General features: G+C 45.3%; 2 protein-coding genes across 3 annotated transcripts; one reads left to right on the plus strand and one right to left on the minus strand.

Moving 5' to 3' along the window:
* Positions 1 to 624: 624 nt before the first annotated feature.
* On the plus strand, positions 625 to 4381 carry LOC103697882 (probable alpha-glucosidase Os06g0675700). The gene is made up of 5 exons (XM_008779825.4): positions 625 to 947; positions 1363 to 2072; positions 2175 to 2405; positions 2500 to 3140; positions 3236 to 4381. The coding sequence occupies exons 1-5, from the start codon at positions 640 to 642 to the stop codon at positions 4118 to 4120; spliced, it is 2775 nt and encodes a 924-aa protein (XP_008778047.3). The 5' UTR covers positions 625 to 639; the 3' UTR covers positions 4121 to 4381.
* A 2727-nt stretch (positions 4382 to 7108) lies between these two features.
* LOC103697881 (F-box/kelch-repeat protein At5g60570-like) lies at positions 7109 to 19057 on the minus strand. Of its 2 annotated transcripts, XM_039120457.1 has the most exons (4): positions 18630 to 19057; positions 18453 to 18510; positions 9191 to 9288; positions 7109 to 8831 (listed from the first exon to the last, which is right to left on the minus strand). In XM_039120457.1, exon 4 carries the CDS (start codon positions 8651 to 8653, stop codon positions 7334 to 7336), a length of 1320 nt encoding a protein of 439 aa, XP_038976385.1. In that variant the 5' UTR covers positions 8654 to 8831; positions 9191 to 9288; positions 18453 to 18510; positions 18630 to 19057; the 3' UTR covers positions 7109 to 7333. The 2 variants fall into 2 exon arrangements, with proteins under 2 accessions (XP_038976385.1, XP_008778046.2); XM_008779824.4 differs by lacking the exon at positions 9191 to 9288.
* Between the last annotated feature and the right edge of the window lie 840 nt (positions 19058 to 19897).

The following is a 19897-nucleotide window of genomic DNA, read 5'->3' on the forward strand; positions in this document are numbered from 1 at the left end:
TAATAACCTTCATAACTTCTCTAACGGGTTTTCATGAGAATTTTCTACTTACTTAGCATGGATTTTCTTGTGGATTCCTGCTCGAAATGATAAGGTGGTCCAGCTCCCACGACCGACTGCTGAATAAATAAGAGGAATAACACACTACCAACTTCGCTTGACGTCCGTTTGCCATGATAGGCCGGCCCAACGTGTTTGTCGCGAGATACCACACGCTATTCATCCGACCCCACCAACACCCAAATATCTCTTTTGTTAAACGACACACTTAGCAACGCAAACATGTGTTGCCAATAGCCAGCCTATCAGAAAGTGACACGTAAAAATAGCCAGCCTATCAAAGCCCATCTCCGGACCTTTTATTTTTCCCCAGAGCAGACGTATTTGACCGGGAGTTCAGAGGGGAAAAAAAGAAAGCTACGAGGCCCAAAACTATTACCAAACTGTTTCCCTGAAGAAGTTCATTCCACTTGGCACAAGGATATTAGTATTTTGGTCATGCTATCTCGCCTGCTTGTGGTGCAGGGAAATAGCTTTGGTCTCTACGTTATTGCTGTGGTTTAACAAATAAAACAACACGGTGGACTTGGGTGTTCCAAAGGAAGAAAATTAAAATCCTTGGCCTGCCATTATGAAAGGATGGTCTTGGGGCAGGAAATAGAGCTACACTTGCGGTGGTGGTGTTTCTCACAAAGCCGAAAGAGGATTGTGAGAGGGATGGGAGCCTTATCCACAGATAATTTCCCCCTTTTCTTCTTCTACTTCTTCATCTCTTTTTGTTTCTGTTCTCCATCCCATTCTCAGCAAGAACCAGCTGCTGGGTCTGGCTACAAGCTCCAATCGATCAATGTCAACCCTTCAGGGAAGTCACTGATTGCGAAGCTTCAGCTTATTCAGAAGTCGTCGATCTATGGACCAGATGTTCAGAACCTCAATCTCTTCGCATCGTAAGTGAATGATTTGTTTCTTCTCTTCAAGTAAGCATCATCAAACTACAGTTAGCAAATGCCAAACATATAGGCAATTATTGATAACCTTGAATCATGGACTCAAGATGGATAAATTATAGACTCATAATCATATTTAAACAATTGAGGATTCTAATTGTTGTCTCTCTTTCGCTCTCTTTTTATTTGGTCAGACTGATCCTTTTTGAACAGTAAAATTACTCGAAGCCTATTCAATAAATCATGATCCCATCAGCACTGATTCCAAAACTTCGTCGGGACCATCATTTATTTTCGTCGAGCTCCTTGCTAAATTTTGCAATTTCTCAACTTTTATTGACTTCCATATTCTCATGCTTTCAGCTACAATTGAGCAGCCTTTTGACTCTCCTAACTTTATTCTCTGTGATTGCAGCTTTGAAACCAAAGATCGCCTGCGAGTCCGAATAACCGATTCCGATCGCCAAAGATGGGAAATTCCACCGAGCATCATCCCACGCAAGCCAAATCTCTCCTATCGAGCAATGCCCGAAGGCAATCCATTGAAAGCCTATCAGTCTCAACCGGAAAGCCATGTTCTCTCCTTCGGAGGCTCCGACCTCCTCTTTACCCCCCATGCAACAACTCCCTTCACCTTCACCATCACCCGCCGCTCCACTGGCGACATCCTCTTTGACACTTCGCCCATAATTGTCTTCAAAGACCGATACTTAGAGATCTCATCATCACTCCCTGCAGGGAGATCATCCCTCTATGGTCTCGGGGAGCATACCAAGAAGACATTCCGGCTGGTCCCCAACGACACGTTGACGATGTGGAATTCCGACATAGCTGCAGCAAACACAGATGTAAATCTGTATGGATCTCACCCATTCTACGTTGATGTGAGATCATCATCATCATCATCATCATCCAATATCACACACCCGCCAGGAGTGACTCATGGCGTGCTCCTCCTCAACAGCAATGGCATGGATGTCATCTATGGTGGATCTTACATTACTTACAAAGTGATTGGAGGAATTCTCGACTTCTATTTCTTCGCAGGTCCATTACCTCTATCAGTCATGGATCAGTACACTGAGCTCATTGGCCGGCCAGCACCAATGCCGTATTGGTCCTTTGGTGAGTGATCCTACTAATATTTGTTCTCCAAGTGTTTGACATCAAAAGCCATAGTATGGATGACATTAGATGCATGCATATTGCATACCTTTACGAGTGCAGGATTCCATCAGTGTCGTTATGGCTACAAGAATGTATCCGATCTCGAAGGCGTCGTAGCAGGATATGCCAGGGCTAAGATCCCTCTCGAAGTAATGTGGACGGACATTGATCACATGGATGGATTCAAGGACTTCACACTTGATCCTATCAACTTTCCTGCAGACAAGATGAAGGCATTTGTCGAACAGCTGCACCAGAATGGACAGAAGTATGTGGTCATACTGGACCCAGGTAAAACCCTTAGCAATTCTAGAATCAGTGCTTACTATTGACAACCTAGAGAGGAAATGAGACATGGTTCTTCACAAATGACAAACCCCTGCAGGTATCAGTGTGAATAATACATATGATACATTCCTGAGAGGAATGAAAGATGGCATCTTTCTGAAGAGAGATGGAGACTATTACCTTGGAAAAGTGTGGCCTGGACCTGTCTACTTCCCTGACTTTCTGAACCCAGCTGCTGCTGAATTCTGGGCCAGAGAGATCGATATATTCCGCAAGACTCTTCCAGTCGATGGCTTATGGATTGACATGAATGAGATCTCCAACTTCATCACCTCCCCGCCGCTCAATTCCCTGGATGACCCTCCTTACAAGATCAACAACGATGGTGTTCGAAGACCTATCAACAATTTAACAGTTCCAGCCTCTGCTCTTCACTATGGGAACCTATCAGAGTATGATGTGCACAACCTCTATGGATTCTTGGAAGCCAAGGCAACCCATGATGGACTGATGAAGTCCACAGGGAAAAGGCCATTTGTACTTAGTCGATCGAGCTTTGTTGGCTCAGGGAAGTATACAGCTCATTGGACCGGTGATAATGCAGCCAAGTGGGAGGATCTCGGCTACTCAATTTCATCCATACTGAACTCTGGACTGTTTGGTATTCCAATGGTAGGAGCAGACATCTGCGGGTTTGGCGGAGACACGACCGAGGAGCTCTGTGGAAGATGGATTCAGGTATACAAATAGTACAGTCTATTATCTTACATTGTAGATACTGATCCTATGGCTCAAGGGGGGATTGATGCATCAAAATTTCTTTTGCCATGAAGCTTGGTGCATTCTATCCCTTTGCGAGGGACCACTCCAGCATAGACAGCAACCGACGGGAGCTCTATCTTTGGGACTCCGTCGCCCGATCGGCGAGGAAGGCACTCGGCCTCCGATACCGCCTACTTCCCTACTTCTACACGCTGATGTATGAGGCACATGTCAAAGGTGCACCAATTGCACGACCCCTCTTCTTCTCATTCCCTGAAGATGTCAAGACCTATGATATCAGCATGCAGTTTCTGATCGGAAAAGGTGTGATGGTCTCCCCAGTATTGAAACAAGGAGTTGTCTCAGTCGACGCTTATTTTCCGAAGGGAAAATGGTTCAACCTCTTCAACCACTCGCAGACAGTGAGTAGTGATTCTGGGAAGTATGTCACGCTCGATGCACCAGAGGATACTACAAACGTGCATGTGAGAGGAGGAAACATCTTGGTAATGCAGGAAGAGGCAATGACACTGCAACTGGCACGGCAGAGTGGATTCGAGCTCCTGGTGGTGCTCGATGAGGATAACAATGCAACTGGGGAGGTCTATTTGGATGATGGAGAGGTGGTGGAGATGGCAAGTGAGGAGAATCAATGGAGTTTAGTGAGGTTCAGCAGTGTGATAGAAGATAAGGATGTGAAGGTCAGGTCAGAGGTTGTGAATGGTGCATATGCTTTGAATCAGAAATTGATACTAGAGAAGGTTGTGTTCCTGGGGTTGGAGTTGAAAGAAACACCTAAAATGGCTACCATATTTGTGAACGGAATGGAAGTAAGTAGTAATTCAGAGGTAAGTGCTAGGTACCAAATGAATGGGAGGCTTGGAGTCGCAGAGATTGAAGGCTTGTCGCAGCTCATTGGTGAGGAATTTGAGTTGAAATTCAAGCTCACAAATTAATCCACATATTACGTGCTCGGAGAGAGCAGAAAAGGAACACAAGGTTATCGATATAAGCATTATTTCCTTGCGTACTGGAAGTATCTAAAGACTGCAACTGTGTGAGCTTAACAGACTGGATTTTCTATTATCCTACTAGATTGAAAATATTAGTAATAAGAAAAGAGACAAGGATAGAATCTCTTCTGCTGATAAGAATTTTATCTTTTTTCTTTCTAGGTGGAGAGTTTTCTGGTTTAATGACATTATGATAAATTAAAATATGGCATCCAATAAGGTAAAGGGAAACAGAAAACTAGAGATATGCTCTCAGAGACAGGAAATCCTATTAGGCAGGCTTCAATTTTGCCAAAAGTGATTTTCAGCTTCTGCTACCTAGCTAATCCAATCTTTAAAAGCGCTGGTACTGTCAGAATGTAGACTTGGAGACTGAACAAGGTGGGGCCCTAATGTTTGTCAAGTTTTTACACTGTTTGCAAGACCAAGTCTTGGAGGATAGCCCATCAGTTGCATAGCTAACCCTTACTTCACCAAGATTACTTTACCAGGGTTTAAAGTCAATTTAGGGTGTTAGCACTAGGTTTAGTGCTAAGAAAAGGGAAAAATGTTATCAGTTATTGATCTATGTCATCGAGATTCATATAAACACTAATATGTGGGCGATAATAAGGCTTGCTTGGCTTACGTTAAAGTTAATCTTGCCATCTAATTATATAGAGTGAAAATACAGCTCCTCAACTTAATGCACTAACTTCTTTAAAGATAGTGAAGGGTGCCAACTTACCTTGCTACTAAAGCTTCTCGATGATTATACTAGGAGCCTGGATTTAAACCCCTCAATTACCAGGATTTAAGGGGCCAGGAGTCCCCCATCCCATCTAACTGCATATAGTCTTTTCTACCACAATCAAAGACCATTTTGATAAGTAGCATGTGTTCAACTACTATCTTAATGAAGTAAAACAGCAGAGATAGCCACTAGATGATCTTTGTGTAACCAGCAGAGGCATCAAAACTAAAATACCTTTCAGGAATTTGGGAAGTAAGAGAGGGTCTTCCCTTCATTTACACAACATGTGCAATAATAAATTTTAGCCTTGCCCCATTTGTAAAAAAACTTAAATATGAGGGGCCGCATTTTAATTATGGGATCGCATCGTCCAAGAAAATACACTCACCTAGATCTGAAAGAAAGAGCAAGATGGGAGAAGCAAGCAACTTCCTTTCTCATGAATTGTACATGAAATACTTAAGAATTGTGCAACTTCCCTGCTGATCACAACATGCAGTGCTCCAAAAATGTTCCAATTACAATAATTCTGCCTACCAAATAGCGTATTCCCATCTCATAATGTGGGATTGGAATGATCCATGCAACCTAACGTGAGCGCACTGAAACTTTCACCAACTTTGAGTGCTTAATTACACCAATTCAGCTCAAATGTCCTTCAGACCTCACTCTCATCTCCACAATTTATATTACTGCATGTCAGGCATGTCCTTTCCATCAGAAGATGGGCAAACCTATGAATTATATCATTTCTGGCTGTACTCGAATTTGGTATATTTTGAAAAGTAAACTCCCCGAGACCACCTATTTGTTATCGATGCTCCATTCCTCTAACTACAAAAGAATACTTCATTCAAGCAATTAGATTTCAAAATAGAGGTTGCAGTCTCTCTCGTCTAAAACAAAGCTATGTATTTATCATCCCCATGCGTGCTGTCCCCCTGCTAAATAAAATATCAGCAAAAGCAACCCTATGCTTCTGATTGAATTTCTTCAAGACACAGAAAACATGTGAATTTGTGAGTTAGAAATAGGTTTTCAAATCTTCTATGCAGGATAATTTCACTAGCATGGATACTCCAATCGAGGTGAAAGCCTAACATGTAGCACAAGAATCTGTCACCTTTCTTATCTTTTTAAACTCTTGGACTCAAAACTCCAGGAGGGGCATCCTCAGCCAGCAGTTTCTGATCTTGCACCTAATCTCAAATCCATCTTGTACTAAAACCTGTGTGTAAATATCAAGCAGTATAATGAAGAAATGGATTCTAATTTTTTATAACATAAAATCCAGTCCCAATAGCCTTTACCAGATAATGCAGAGAATTGCACCTTCCTGAAAGTCACCAAATAATCCTTGCAGAGCAAATCATTTTGTGATGACCATTCCTTAAATCAGACCAGAAGATGCAGCATAAACAGATAATGGTGGTGACTAATTTTGGAAATCTCTGAACTGTTAACAAAAAATAATTTGAGAAGAATAGTCTAATGACTTCAGATATGCCAAAGATAAACATTCAAAACTGTCAAAATACTCAGGAATAATGATGAAATGAGCTGTCCTAGCGGATTCCTCTATTTGGCCGCAGCACCCATATCCATTCATCAATAAGGGAGCTAAACATAAAGAAAAACAACAATCATATAATCTTTTAGAGCTGTGTCCTATCAGCTTCCAGATAGTCTTCTTGTCGCTAAATTTGTCTCATTATGTAACATGGGATTAACTTATCCATTTATTCCTTTTCTTTATTCTTCTCTTTCCTTGTTTTATGAAATTGCATGTCATGGACAAATATAATCAAAAGTTCAAAACTAATTGTTTCATATGTCAAAATGTAATACTATCTTCAAAAGTGATAAAAATATGACACCCTGTTAAAGTTTTCCAGCCATTGATTTTCTTCCTTTACCTGTCTTCCTTCAAGGACAAGACTCTCAGATAGCAGTTACAAGAAGTATTGCCGATAAGCAGAAAAATTTATTCTTGAACATGAAGCAAACCAACTCCATATGCAGAAAGTAATCTTAGAGTTTAAATTCAGCATAACCAAGGACTATGCAGAAAAAGAGAATTTTTGTAAGTAAATTAAGCCTAACAAAGTTACAAGAATAAGAATTATAATTGTGCATGCCAATGCTAGGCTTCCTTGCTATATTCTAATATCACAAAATTTCATGCTACTGAAACCAAATTTAAAGGAAAAGTAAATAAGAAGCCTCCAAATTAAATCAACAATCTAGTCTGTCTCATAGAGACCTCGATTAAAAGAGCATAACTGAGATGTCGTTGATAAATACAAGTTAATGTAAAAACTTGAAACAGAAACTACCCAGTAAACATAAGTTGCTTCAACAATTAAATGAGGCAATTGCCCTCCTATCTACTCTGATTTATGCCCAGCATGCCCGTGCATGCCTCAACAACCCATTATTGCACAATTGTAAACAAAAGCACCGGCTCGTTCCCTGACGGAAAGAATGTCCCACTCTGCTTCACCATTATTATCATCCTCAGGACACCAAGAATGCATCACTATGACTTCACCTTGAGGCCCTCTACGACCACCAATCACCAATAACTTGTCACCACAGGCCTTGAATGCAAGGCCCCAACCATTAGAAGAGTCGGCTCTAACAGGCAATGGCCTTACAACATTCCACGTGTTATTTTCCTTTTCATACTTCTTAACTTCATTTGTGGATTGATCAGCAGCATAAAGCTGATTATTTACAACTGCAACCAGAGGGGGAGACTGAGTGGCCCTATTACCACCTGGATACATATTTCTAATTCTTCTCCACGTCCTTGTTTGGAGGTTATACTCCTCGCCGCATGTTAAAGAATCTATATGGTTTGACATGCCTCCTATAACATAAAACTTCCCATCCATAAAGAATCCAGAACATAATCTCCTCGGCAAATACATATCAGGTAAAGTTTCCCAACTCCTCAACTCTGAATTGTACAACTCGGCACATTTTAAAACATGGCCATTCCTGTCACTTCCACCAGCAACAATAGCAATTTCTCCAGAGCTGCTAGATCCAAACAAACAACGAGGTATGTTCATCAGTGGGCATCTAGACCAATCACGTCTGACTAAGCTATACATCCAAATAGCGAAACCAGTCAATTCTCGACCAAAAACAAGAAGATGCGTCCCTACAGCAAGAGATTCCTTGTCAGCATACGAAAAGCAGTCATCACATGGCATCCTTGGTAACCTCATCCATCTCTGCCTTAAAGGGTCAAATGCCTCCCAAGGCATCAAACTACATGCCAAATATACCCAGTGCTCAACAATACCAAGAAATCTTCTTAATTTGTAAAGATAACCACTATTAATCAACAAATTAAGCCTTTTATTCACACAAGCAAGTGATGGGTAGTCAGATCTACATGTCCAGGTCAGGCAATCTAATGCAATATCGTCATGAAGTCCTGGAAGGAGACGGTCATTCGATCTCTGATCACCATAATCACTACCAGTCTGTGTCCTTGCAGCATGTCTTTTCTTCTTCAGTCCTGGACGGTCCAGATTAGGCATATACGACTCTTTCTCATATATATTTCTTTCAACCTCTTGCAACAAATTCCAATTTCTAGCCAACAGCATGTAAGCCAAAATGTACTTCTGGGAAGAACCATGGTCTTGATCAAAGAATCTTAAAAGTTGTGAAAGCACACATCTTGGAGCAACAACTATGGTTGATGACTTGCAATCTTGCATTTCCATTTCTTTCTTTGGATTCTCAAAATGAACAGCTTAAAAACGTCACAGATTTTGCAATTGCCCACACACTGGAGAACAAGTTATAAACTGCAGGCACTAAAAACGATACTTAATAGATACATTGGACAAGAATTCCCTTTGATGCATATAGGATTAGGGATTTTGCAACCTCTCAATATACCTAAAAGGAAATAAAAACATACCAACTGTCAAACCTACATAAATGAAATTAGTCACAGATCTTCTGCATTGAGCTATTAAAAAGTGCCATTAAAAAGTTACGTCTACCAAATAGACATATATAATCTCAGTCAGAGATAGAATCGGATAAGCTCATAGGAATCATATTATGTAACCCAAATGAAGAAATAAATTCTAAAAAGTACCTCTTTTTTTACTGAGATAAAGAGGAGTGAGAAATTCCTAATATTATTCCTTTCTTTCACGAGCTAATTGCTTTTGTCCACCCATTGTTATTCACAACTTACTCATTATATGTTCGTAAATAAATAAATAATTTGTGCCACTTATTCTTCTTACCTCTGCATATAATGGAAATGGTCATGGGTGCAACTTCAACCCCCTAAGCAATCCACCGCGAGCTTTTATCCCCTTCCATTATCAGCCATGCAGTAGTTCTGGAGCCCAGTAAAATAGAAAGATAGGGAAGCTAAATTATTTCATTCTAAACTCCTCATTTTCCCTCTAAGAAACCCATGCTATTTGGAGAGTACAAAGAAAAATATGGATACCACTTTCCTATTTTATATACACTTTTCTTGTAATATAATATATATTTTCACTTTACAAAAGAGAATAAAGAAATATATATATATATATATATATATATTAAACAAGAGTATGGTTAGCATATCTACCCTAAACAATGAGATTGATAGAATTGTAGTTATTCACCAAATGCTCCTTATAATGAACCCAGCGGTGGCAAACACGCATTGCACATGTCTAGATCTTGTTATTGTAGATCTCTCACTGATTGCACTAGCAAATGCTTAGGGGTGGTAATGTTGATAGGTCAGATTCAGGTCAAAAGTCCTCAACATATATCCAACCCATTTATAATGAAGCTGGAAAGAGTAAAACCCATATGGGAGCCATTTATTTTAGATTTACTTAATACCAAACCCACCAACCAAACTATGGATTTCACTGGACAATAAGAGGGGCGATAGGGTATGGTATCATAATAAAGTGAGAGAGAGAGAGAGGAGAACGAATTAAAGTGGAGAAGACTAAGAAATCCTGAACATGCAATCTACTCAATTTTTCTCTAAGAATATTTGTTCTTTTAACTGTTAACTGCATGGGCTTCCTAATTACCCTCACCAAGCCTTGACTAGCTCATTGTCCATCGCACTATTACAACCATCCAAGGGGCCTCGAGCCCTTGGGACTAGGTTATAAGGGTTTGTCCAACCTGAGGTTTTAAATGTTGGTACTGACAATATATCCAAAACTAACAAAATCAAAATAATGAAAAACAACTGGCACTGACCGATTTGGTCGGTATGGTACCATTAGTTCAGACTGGTACAAACTATACAGCTAGTATGTACCGGCATGGATGATTTTGACATCCTAACACCCGTACCAGTGCTGGTTTCACATTAAAATGATACAATACAGATGGCACTGTCCCATTCCAACAATTTTTGAATTCATGGTCTAACCTATGGTGACTTCTCAAGTATGTGGGCCAAAACTAAAGCCAACCCATTAAAAATCAAGGTCTTCAAGAACCCAAAAATCCAACCCAATTATTAAAAATCCTAACCTAGATACATTTAATTCAAGCATTTTTGAGTGGGAAGGCATGTCCGAATTTAAAAACTTTCAACCCAACAAAGTCCCTTGGGAATTCATTAATGAGTAACTATATGAGGCTCTTATTTTGTGTGCATGAAAAGTCCGCTTCACCACAAGGCAAAAGGGGAATCATGCAACTTTCAAGACAATGCATTATAGCGGGGGGTGGGGGGTGGGGTTGAATGATAAGTTGACAAGTCAGCAAAAGGTGGACCCAATGAACTTTTTTTTTTTGATACAACGGCGACTCACACCCGACGGGCATGAAGGCAGCCAACAGAGTCAGAGAGAAGATCATACAATGCAATGGGGACCGACATATGGTCCACCCAAAAGAAGCCACCTACGTGGTGTGCCGCATAGGAGGCTACCCAATCAGCCACGCTGTTTGCCTCTCTGTAGACGTGTGTTGTCCTTAGGATAGCATCCTCCGCTAAAAGCCTGCAAATATCGTGGAGAAGCGGACTGAGCTGGCTCCCCGTCCCCGACCCCAGATCCAATCGATGACCGTGACTGAGTCACCCTTAAGGAGAATGCGGTCCGCTCCCACCATGTGCCTCGCACAGATGAGCCCCTCCCATGCAGCCCGAAGCTCAACACATATCATAGATGTGTCAAAAATCCTCCGACCCCCAGCCGCTGTAAGTCTGGTCATGTGGTCTCGGATGACGAATCCGGCGCCTCCAGTGCTCCCGGCCTCACCGACACTCTCGTCAAAGTTCACCTTGAGAAGACCAAGGGGTGGAAGCTCTCATGAGACCAGTATGGTCCTAGGCGCTGCACGAGCAAAAAAGGGGCCCCAGATTTCTCCGGCGATCCCAAGAGACAATGATGTGGTAGAGCGGATGACCTCCGCCGCATGGAGAAGAGCCCTCTCTACCACCTGATTCGAGAGTGCTCTGTTGTCCTCAAAAACTCGGATGTTCCTATCCAACCAGCAATTATATGCTAAATAGGCTGCCCTGATGCCTGGTGCTCCCCGATCAGGGCTCCGCAAGGAGGTGGCCAAGAAATGCAGAAAGTCTTCAGTCGACGCCCATCTCTGCCGAGGGCCATATGGGCTCGAGATGCACCCCCAGATCTGCGCGGCTCTTGGGCACCCGATGAGGACATGAAAGATAGACTCCTTCGTCCTGGGGCACTCCACGCAGTCCGAAGAGATGCTCATCCCACGCCGAGCTAGTACATCTCTGGTAGGCAAACAACCCCACACCACCTTTCAGATAAATAAAGCAACCCGCGGGTGGATACGAAGCCGCCAGATCCAACCTCTAACAATCTATCGAGCCGCAGGTCTACTGACCACCTGAAGTAAGTTCGGGCCCTCACCTCTGACCTTCATGTCGCACTCCATACCCTCCTGTCCGCCATCTCCTCATCTGGGATTGGTAGAGAACACGCTCAGCTAGTCTGTCTCCAAAGCGCCGCCGTATGAGGTCCTCATCCCAAGACTGCCCCCCGAAGCAAATAGATCAAAGACTCTGCCTCCCTCCAACTGCCCCGCATTAATGACGGACGGCTAGCTGCACCGGATAGCCATCTGTCCTCCAAAACTCGGATGGTGCGCCCGTCTCCAATCTTCCATCTGATCTTCGGGGCACGGGCACAAATCTCCCTCCAGATGAAGGAGCTGCGTTGGCCTATACGAAAGACTGTTGGATCGGCCGAATCTCTGTACTTGGCCCTCATCAAAAAATCCCATAGACACTCCGGCTCCAAAATGAATCTGGCTAATAGCCGGGTCTCGAGGATCTCTCATCGCTCAATCAAGGAGTGAACCCCCAGCCCCCCACTACTGGTCGGCTCACAGATGGAGTCCCACGCCAAAAGATGCACACCACCACTGCCTCAATGTCGCCCCAAGAGGAAGCTCCTGAACTGTCGCTCTATACATCGTAATGCTGCAATGGAAACTAAGGAGTGGGATAACAAATAAATAGAAATCGAGCTCAGAATTGACCTCAGCAAAAGGACTCTACCCATCAACGATAGAGTACCCACCTGCCAACTCTCTAGCCTGCTCCTAATGCCCTGCTCCATGTGAAGGCAATCCGCCCTGCGTAGCCGCCTGCCTGAGATCGGAATCCCCCAGTATCTCAAGATCCCCTCCTGCTCTCCAATCCCCAAGATGCCAGTAACGGTCGTCCTCACAACCGGAAGGGTCTTCGAGCTGAAGCAAATGGCTGACTTTGATAGGTTTGTCTGTTGTCCAAATATTGCACAATACTCCCCCAGCATCCACCAGAGCCCCAGCGCCGACCGTCTTGTTGCCCAAGCTAGCAACAAGCAATCATCTGCGAATAGTAGATGCGAGATCTGAAATGAACCTGGCGCCGGCCTATAGGCCTCCACCTCCTGACTCGCCGAGGCGTGCCGCAGTGCTCTGGACAAGTAATCAGCACAAATAATGAACAGAAGTGGTGATAAGGGACATCCCTGCCTCAGTCCTACCGAAGACTCGAAGAAAGGCGATGGTGAGCCATTCACCAGAATGGCAAATGACAGTGACTGACAAACCCTTGAATCCACTTGATTCATAGCGAGCGAAAACCAAAGCACTCCAAGAAATAAGTCATGAATCCCCACCTCATCCTATCGTAGGCTCTCTCCATGTCAAGCTTGACACCCATCAAGCTTCTGCCCTTCGGTGTCCTCCATAGATCACACATGAACTCCTGAGCAGCCAGCACATTGTCAGAGATAAACCAACCTCCCACAAAAGCCCCTTGCTCTGGGCAGATTAGTTTGGGAAGGATCCCCCTCATTCGTTGGACTAGGATCTTTGCCACAACTTTGTACAAGGTGGTACATAAGCTGATCAGTCGAACATGGTTGGGCTCCGTCGGATCCTGTCTCTTCGGAATCAAGGTGATGAAGATATGCTTTCACTCATCGTGGAAGACTGAAAGAAACTCTGAACAGCTACCATCACCTCCTGCCCAAGATTTGCCAATACCTCCTGAAGAAGACCCAAAAAAAGCCATCCGGGCTCAGGGGCTTATCCTCACCCAAGGACTATAGGGCCGCCCTGACCTCAGACTCTGACACTGGCGCAACCAGCTCCTCATTCTCGGCCCTTGAGCGAGTCGCTACAGGTGGGGGCTCCGGAGCTGCCCCGACACCCCCCCGGGTCAATACACTTCGATCTAAAAAACTGCTCGAATATCTGAGAAATGGCATCAGGGTCCTCAGTCATCTGCCCGCTACTATCTCTAATCCTGCCAACTCTGTTCCTTCGTCTCCGGATGATGGTGGACTGGTGGAAAAACCTCGTATTCCTATCCCCCTCTACTATCCACTGAACCCGTGACTGCTGTCTCCAAAAAGCCTCCTACTGCCTAAGAAGTGAGTGATGTCTGAAAAGTAGGCCCCTAAGCTCCCCCTGCTCTGTGTCCGATAGGCCGAGCCCACACACCTCCTGGTCCTGGAGCCCAACTATGGCTGCTTTGATCTCCTCCACCTTTCTGAAGATGTTGCCCACCTCCTCCCTGTTCTATCTGAATAGTCGGAGCCTAGTCAACTCCAGCTTCCTTGTCACCCTGTACATTACATCACCTCGCACCGGTGTCCGCCACGCCTCACACCACCTTCCATGAACGAGGGTAGGAAAGCCAAACCTTCTCGAAGCGGAAAGGACTACAAACTGAAAAAAGGTGTGAAGTACTCACTAAGACCGGGCAGTGATCTGAGGCAATCCGGGATAGGTGGTGTACCCAGAATTTCAGAAACCTCTGAGTCTAGTTGGCCGTGGTAAAGGCCCTGTTGGTCCTCTCCCATACACATGCACGCCCCAGCCTATTGTTGCACCAAGTGAACCTCGGACCTGTAAAACCAAGGTCGGCCAGTCCATTGCCCTGGATGAAGTTCTAAAATTTTCTGACTTCGATCTTGTTAGTGAAGGGCTTCCCCCCTCACTTCTCTTTCAGGCCATCCATACAATTAAAGTCACCCACCACCATCGCCGGTTACACCAGTTGGAGAAGACTGGTTGCCTCTTTCCACAACACTCTTTTCTCTCTATAGTCTATGCTCGCATACACTGCCATGAGGACCCACGGGGGCTTGCTTCCCTCTGATACCACCATGATGACCTCCTACTTACACATGTGGAATGTATCTATGTTGCATTTACCTAGCCACCAGAGCACAAGGATTCCTCCTGATAGTCTCTATGACTCCACAGCATAGCTTCCCTAGGAATTAGGAATTGCACGCCTCGCTTGCTGCAAGCTAGCTCCTGACAAACGAGTCTCAACTAGAACACATATATCTGGATTATGCATATAAACTAGTCTTAGGAAAGCCGGCTTAAAAGAGGGCTTACTGACTCACGGCAATTCCACAGTCGTACCTTCATTACTCAAGATGGGAAGCACTTGGCCGGTCCACAACCTCCGACTCAATTTCCTCTTGGGGTCCCTCTCGCGCCACTGCCTTCTCCACCCTAGGCCTCAGCAGCAGCTCCTTTAGCTGCTGAGCCATTTGTTGGTGAGAGGGCCCATTAAGGCCCATGCTGTTGGAGGCCTCGCTCCCTCCTGTCTCCGGAACTACCTCTCCACCCGTGAGTGAGCTAGGGGTTGTCATGTTGTCGGCAACGGACACTTCGAATTCCTCCGACGCCCGGCACCACCCCACAATCTCGCCGGCCACTCTACTCCCCTACACCACTTTAGCAGAGACTAACTCTGGCGCTAGCTTCGTTGAAGAAACTGCCCGCGCGAGCCGTGTGGGGGGGCCATCGTGGCCACTACGGCAGCGTTGCCGGCCGATCGTGCCTCCTCTTTCTGAAGTTTGGCCGATTCTCGCCCGACCGTCGTGCGCCGCCGGCGAGAGGCTCGGGAACCTCCGTCGATCCCCGATCTGGCATGTTGTGCCCTCACCTGGCACGAGGTTGACTGCCTTGAGTCCGCTCGGCCCAGGGTCCACAGGCCTGGCTAGAGCGGGCTTCTTCGACAGGCTCCTGGCCCGCTTCAATGGGCCGGGCCCATTTGGTCCCACTGCCGCAAGCGGGCCTTTCTCGCAAACCTGGGCCCGGCTCGGGCTCTGGGACTCCGCAGGCCGGCCCACTAGACACCCAACACCCGGCCCGTGATGAAGGGAGACCGAGTCCTGGCATGACCCGTTCACTACCGCCCCAATCCAAGTCGAGTCATCAGGGAGCATACCTAGTTTTTCTGCCGCCGAAGCCATGTTCCCATCCATGTCTGCCTTCTCCGACGAGCTACGCCTAGTCACCTTCTTGAGCTTCTACCAATCCTCAGTGTTCGGAGACAACTCGGCCACAACCGCGCCCGTCCATGGCGAACTCGGCCCTGGTTTTGGTGTAGCCGCTCGCTAAGTCGACTTAGATGACGACTCGGTCTTCTTCTTCCTTGTATCACTCTTGCCTTAGGCCGGCCGCAGCTGGCAAACATGTCTCGCAGCCATCCACGGTCTGAAGTCCAGCCGCCCGACCCCCGTTGCATCTCCTGCCTTGGGGTTCCCCGTATGGGCCGCTGGGGCCTCAGTCATCACAGAGGGGCCTCCGCCCCGGATCTCGCGAGCTCGCACGCAGTCTCCCAATGCCCGATCCTGGCACGAGGAGTAGAGGTTTGTCGACGGGTCTTCGTAGACAAAGCCCTGCCATCATCTCACAGTTGCCCCATGAAGGAAAGTGCCCGGCCGCAAGGGCTTGGAGGCATCAAGCTCCACCATCACCCTTGCGTAGCCCATTGGCCGGAGTCAATCTGAGACACCATCCAACTGCAGCAGCCATCCCGTGACCGCCGCAATGTCCAGGAGAGATTCTCTGTCCCAAAACTCAAGCGGCAGACCCGGTAACCTCATCCATAGGATTGTCCGGTTCACTATGCTTAGGCCGGGGACAAAATCCAGTCTCCAATCCTCCACGGCTAGCAGTTGTCCGGCCACCATCCATGGCCCCTCGGCCAATGCCGTCGTCCGGTCATCCCCATTTTGAACCAAAGTGTTGTGAGGTCCTCGGTCATAGGGAAGAACTCGATGTCGTAGTCGAGCTTCCCCCGCACCCAGAATTTTCGAGCCACCCATTTTGTCGGAATGCTACGCCCCAAGCTTCGGACAATCACCACAGTCGATGCCCAGGCGGTCCGGGCCTTCTCCACCCTCTCGACCGGCAATTGGAGCACTTCGGGAAAGCTGCGCTGCAACGCGCCTAACTCCTCCACCAAGATTTGCTGGGGGGCCCATCTCGGCAGCCTCTGGGCTCCTTGCGCCGCCGACCATGACTGCGCCGGTCCTGTCATCACCGGAAAAGACCCCATCGTGCCCTTGGTAGCCCCCCTGGGCGACGAGCCACATTGGCCTCTGATCCCACCTTCCCATTGTCACTGGGTTCCTCCATCCCGCTACCCTGCTCCGCTCGTTCCACCCCACCCAATGAACTTTTTAAGCACACTAACAGGTGCTTAAAAGCATTTTTCTTCATTAATAGTTTATTCTCGCAGCATCCTATATTTCTTAATATGTGTCGTTCACACCATGTTTCCTAACATCAGCTTACTTTAAGTCTGTTTTGATGCTTCACTAAACTAGATGCCAACCCCATGTATGGGGCAGCATACAAATAAATGCAATTCAGAGTTGATATAGTATTCCATATGTGCAACTTATGGAAGATGTGGAAAAAAATATAAAATTAACGAGTTCCTAATGGATGTCATCATTCAATCAAAATCTAATAATATAAAATTCGTTTAAGTTAATAAATATAGTCACTCTTGGTTATTGTATCACCATTGTTTCCCTCTCAAACACAACAAAAAAAGATTCTCAAGAATGGTGTCCTTTGGAGGAAGTGCCTTGATAGGCAAGATGTAGACAACCACATGCATTCCAGCCATATACGTATGATGCACAAAATAGATCCAACAAGTAACACATGATCAAAAGATTTGATTCCTATGAAAGATGACATGTACATCTTTTTGCATGTAATTTGCTCTTTCTAACTGAAAAGGAGTCTCAGTAGGGTTGTTACTTTAACAAGGAATACAATGTACCACATGCATGGCATGTCGTTTGGAGACATATGGCACCTGGAGTGGAGTCTCATACACCGCTTGTGAGTTTGGTTTTAATAGTGGAATAGATGGTTTACCTAAAGAAGTGAAAGTCTCCTAACCTCACGCATGCACAAGTGTCCAACCACTGGGCTATTTTCTTTATAAATATCAGAGATTTAGCGGGACAAATATAGAAAGATAGTTGGTAACCAAGCAATAAATTAAATAGTTTGAGACCTCCAATGAAAATAACAATGCATCATAATGTAATAATGGGATAATTTTGTGGGACAAATAGCTTCCTGTCTCTGCATGCACTTGTACAAATATGAATCAGCTATTTTGATTGTTCTTTTACCTTTTTGTAACCTAAGACACTCTTTTGGAACTTTTGGCACAAATTCTACATTCTTTTAGGATGTTATACCCACACCCTCACCAAATTATTCTGAAATGCCCCGTTCTTCTTATGCTTTGCAAATCAGAGGTGTTTTCATGCAAAAAATAATAACAATAACAATTAAATTAAAAACTATGGATCTGGAATTACCAATCAGAACTTGTGACATCAAATGTGAAAACTTCTGTGCAATCAAAATAAATCTCCATCAGTCTATGTATTATAAGTCCAGAAGTTATTTCATAATCATAGTATGAAAATAATAAAAGATTGAACCAACATACACATTTACAGGATGACAGAACTGCATCAAAATCGGTACTTTTATAAAACATCATATCAATACATTCTAACCTACAAGTTTTTCTACAAACAACTACTGTAGGAACGAATTGATATTCAACGCACATAAACCGCAGCAATCGAAAAGAACTTAAGTCATCATCAGATAAACACTCAGATAACCGCTAGATCATCAGATCTGAGCAAGAACCCCGGATATCAGAAATTACATTGTACCAGAATCTCCAAAATTTCGTACAAAAACACTTACCTTGCTCTATATAAGACCCCACAACCACACTCAAGCTCTCGACTCAGCTAAATCCGATCTGAAATCCAAGCATAAAAGCAATAACAAAGAGACCTTTTTTGGTCTCCTGACTTGAAACTCGTTGCACAAAAAACAAAAAAAAAACAACAATAAGCAAATCGGGTAATGAGATCGCACCGTCTTCCGATCGAAGAATACGCCCTACGAGCAACGGTGAAAACACTACCCGATCGCAGGTTGATCTCGCCGGAGGTGCGGTTCCAGCCGCCGGGACCGACTCCAGCGCTGGCCCAGGATCACGATCAGGCCCCGTAGATCAGCGGGCAGCGCAGCCCGATCGCCGGAATCCCATCATTCCCCGCCGGAGCACCTCGACGGAGACGCCGATCCGGCCGTCGGCAGCCGCCTCAGGTGGTCGCGGCCACCATCGGCGAGTGTGCGATAGCCGCGACCGACGAGAGAAGGGCGAAAGATGACAAAGACAAAATCTTACAAATAGTAGAAATAGAAAAATCGGAAGCAGCCACCGGTTTCGCCTTCCGTTTGCTTCCTCCACTGCTCTCGCTCTCGCTCTCGCTTTTTCTCTCGCGCTCTCTCTCTCTCTCTGGGCTTTTTCGTCGCGTTTTAAGGAGGTCCCTTTCTGCCCATTTGATTCTATCCGGTCCTTTACCCCGGGATAAAACCGTAAATCAGAAAAAGTTACCCTTCTTAAATAAATTCCCTCTTAATAAAAACGGAGCCCTCCCCCTTCTGCACATGAATGCATAAAAATTTCATGCGCCCCAACTTCTCCACTGATGGACGGATGGGATGTTTCGACTGGACGATCTGACGGTAATTTTGTTTTCAAGCATAAAAACATTATACGGGAATTTTTATCAGAGGGAGAAGCGGGTGCAATTATTGGAAAATTTCGTTGTGTTTATCAACGGACCTTTTTTTACTAATTTTTCGCAAGCCTGAGTTCTGGATAGGAACTCGACTTCACGGCGCTTTTCCCAAACGGTAAAAGGGAGTTACGGATTGCTCCGCGACCGGCAACTAAGAGGCCATAAACGGGCCTCTACTTGGCATTAAATTACGAGATAGCCACCCCTGTTCCCCCTTGCCTCTGGGAAATCCCCTGACGGATTCGACCCCGTCATTGACTTCCCCGAGCTTAGACGTACCGTGGGTTGACGTCAGTAAACGGCGAGGGGATGTGACGACGTTTAATGTTTGTTGAGGCGGGAGGGATGAAGCGAGCGGTTTGGACGGCGGGGTCTAATTTGAGCCATTATTAATCAGCTTTTTAGGGGGTACGACAATGGGAGCCGTCCAACTGATGGACCTCGGTTTGGGAGACAGTGACAGTGGATCTGAGCGGGATGTGGGTCCGGATTTTGGGCTCGGTCGGCCGGCCCCACCTAGATGGATGGTTTTATCTGAAATATGACAATTTTATA

Source organism: Phoenix dactylifera, unplaced genomic scaffold (genome assembly GCF_009389715.1).
Source record: "Phoenix dactylifera cultivar Barhee BC4 unplaced genomic scaffold, palm_55x_up_171113_PBpolish2nd_filt_p 000805F, whole genome shotgun sequence".
Classification (NCBI taxonomy): Eukaryota; Viridiplantae; Streptophyta; class Magnoliopsida; order Arecales; family Arecaceae; genus Phoenix; species Phoenix dactylifera.

Coding starts and splice junctions, on each gene's coding strand:
- LOC103697882 (XM_008779825.4), top strand. CDS start 640: ATGGTCTTGGGGCAGGAAATAGAGCTACACTTGCGGTGGTGGTGTTTC. Junction 2,073..2,174: donor AATGCCGTATTGGTCCTTTG/GTGAGTGATCCT, acceptor TTACGAGTGCAG/GATTCCATCAGTGTCGTTAT. Junction 3,141..3,235: donor TCTGTGGAAGATGGATTCAG/GTATACAAATAG, acceptor TTTGCCATGAAG/CTTGGTGCATTCTATCCCTT.
- LOC103697881 (XM_008779824.4), bottom strand. CDS start 8,653: ATGGAAATGCAAGATTGCAAGTCATCAACCATAGTTGTTGCTCCAAGA.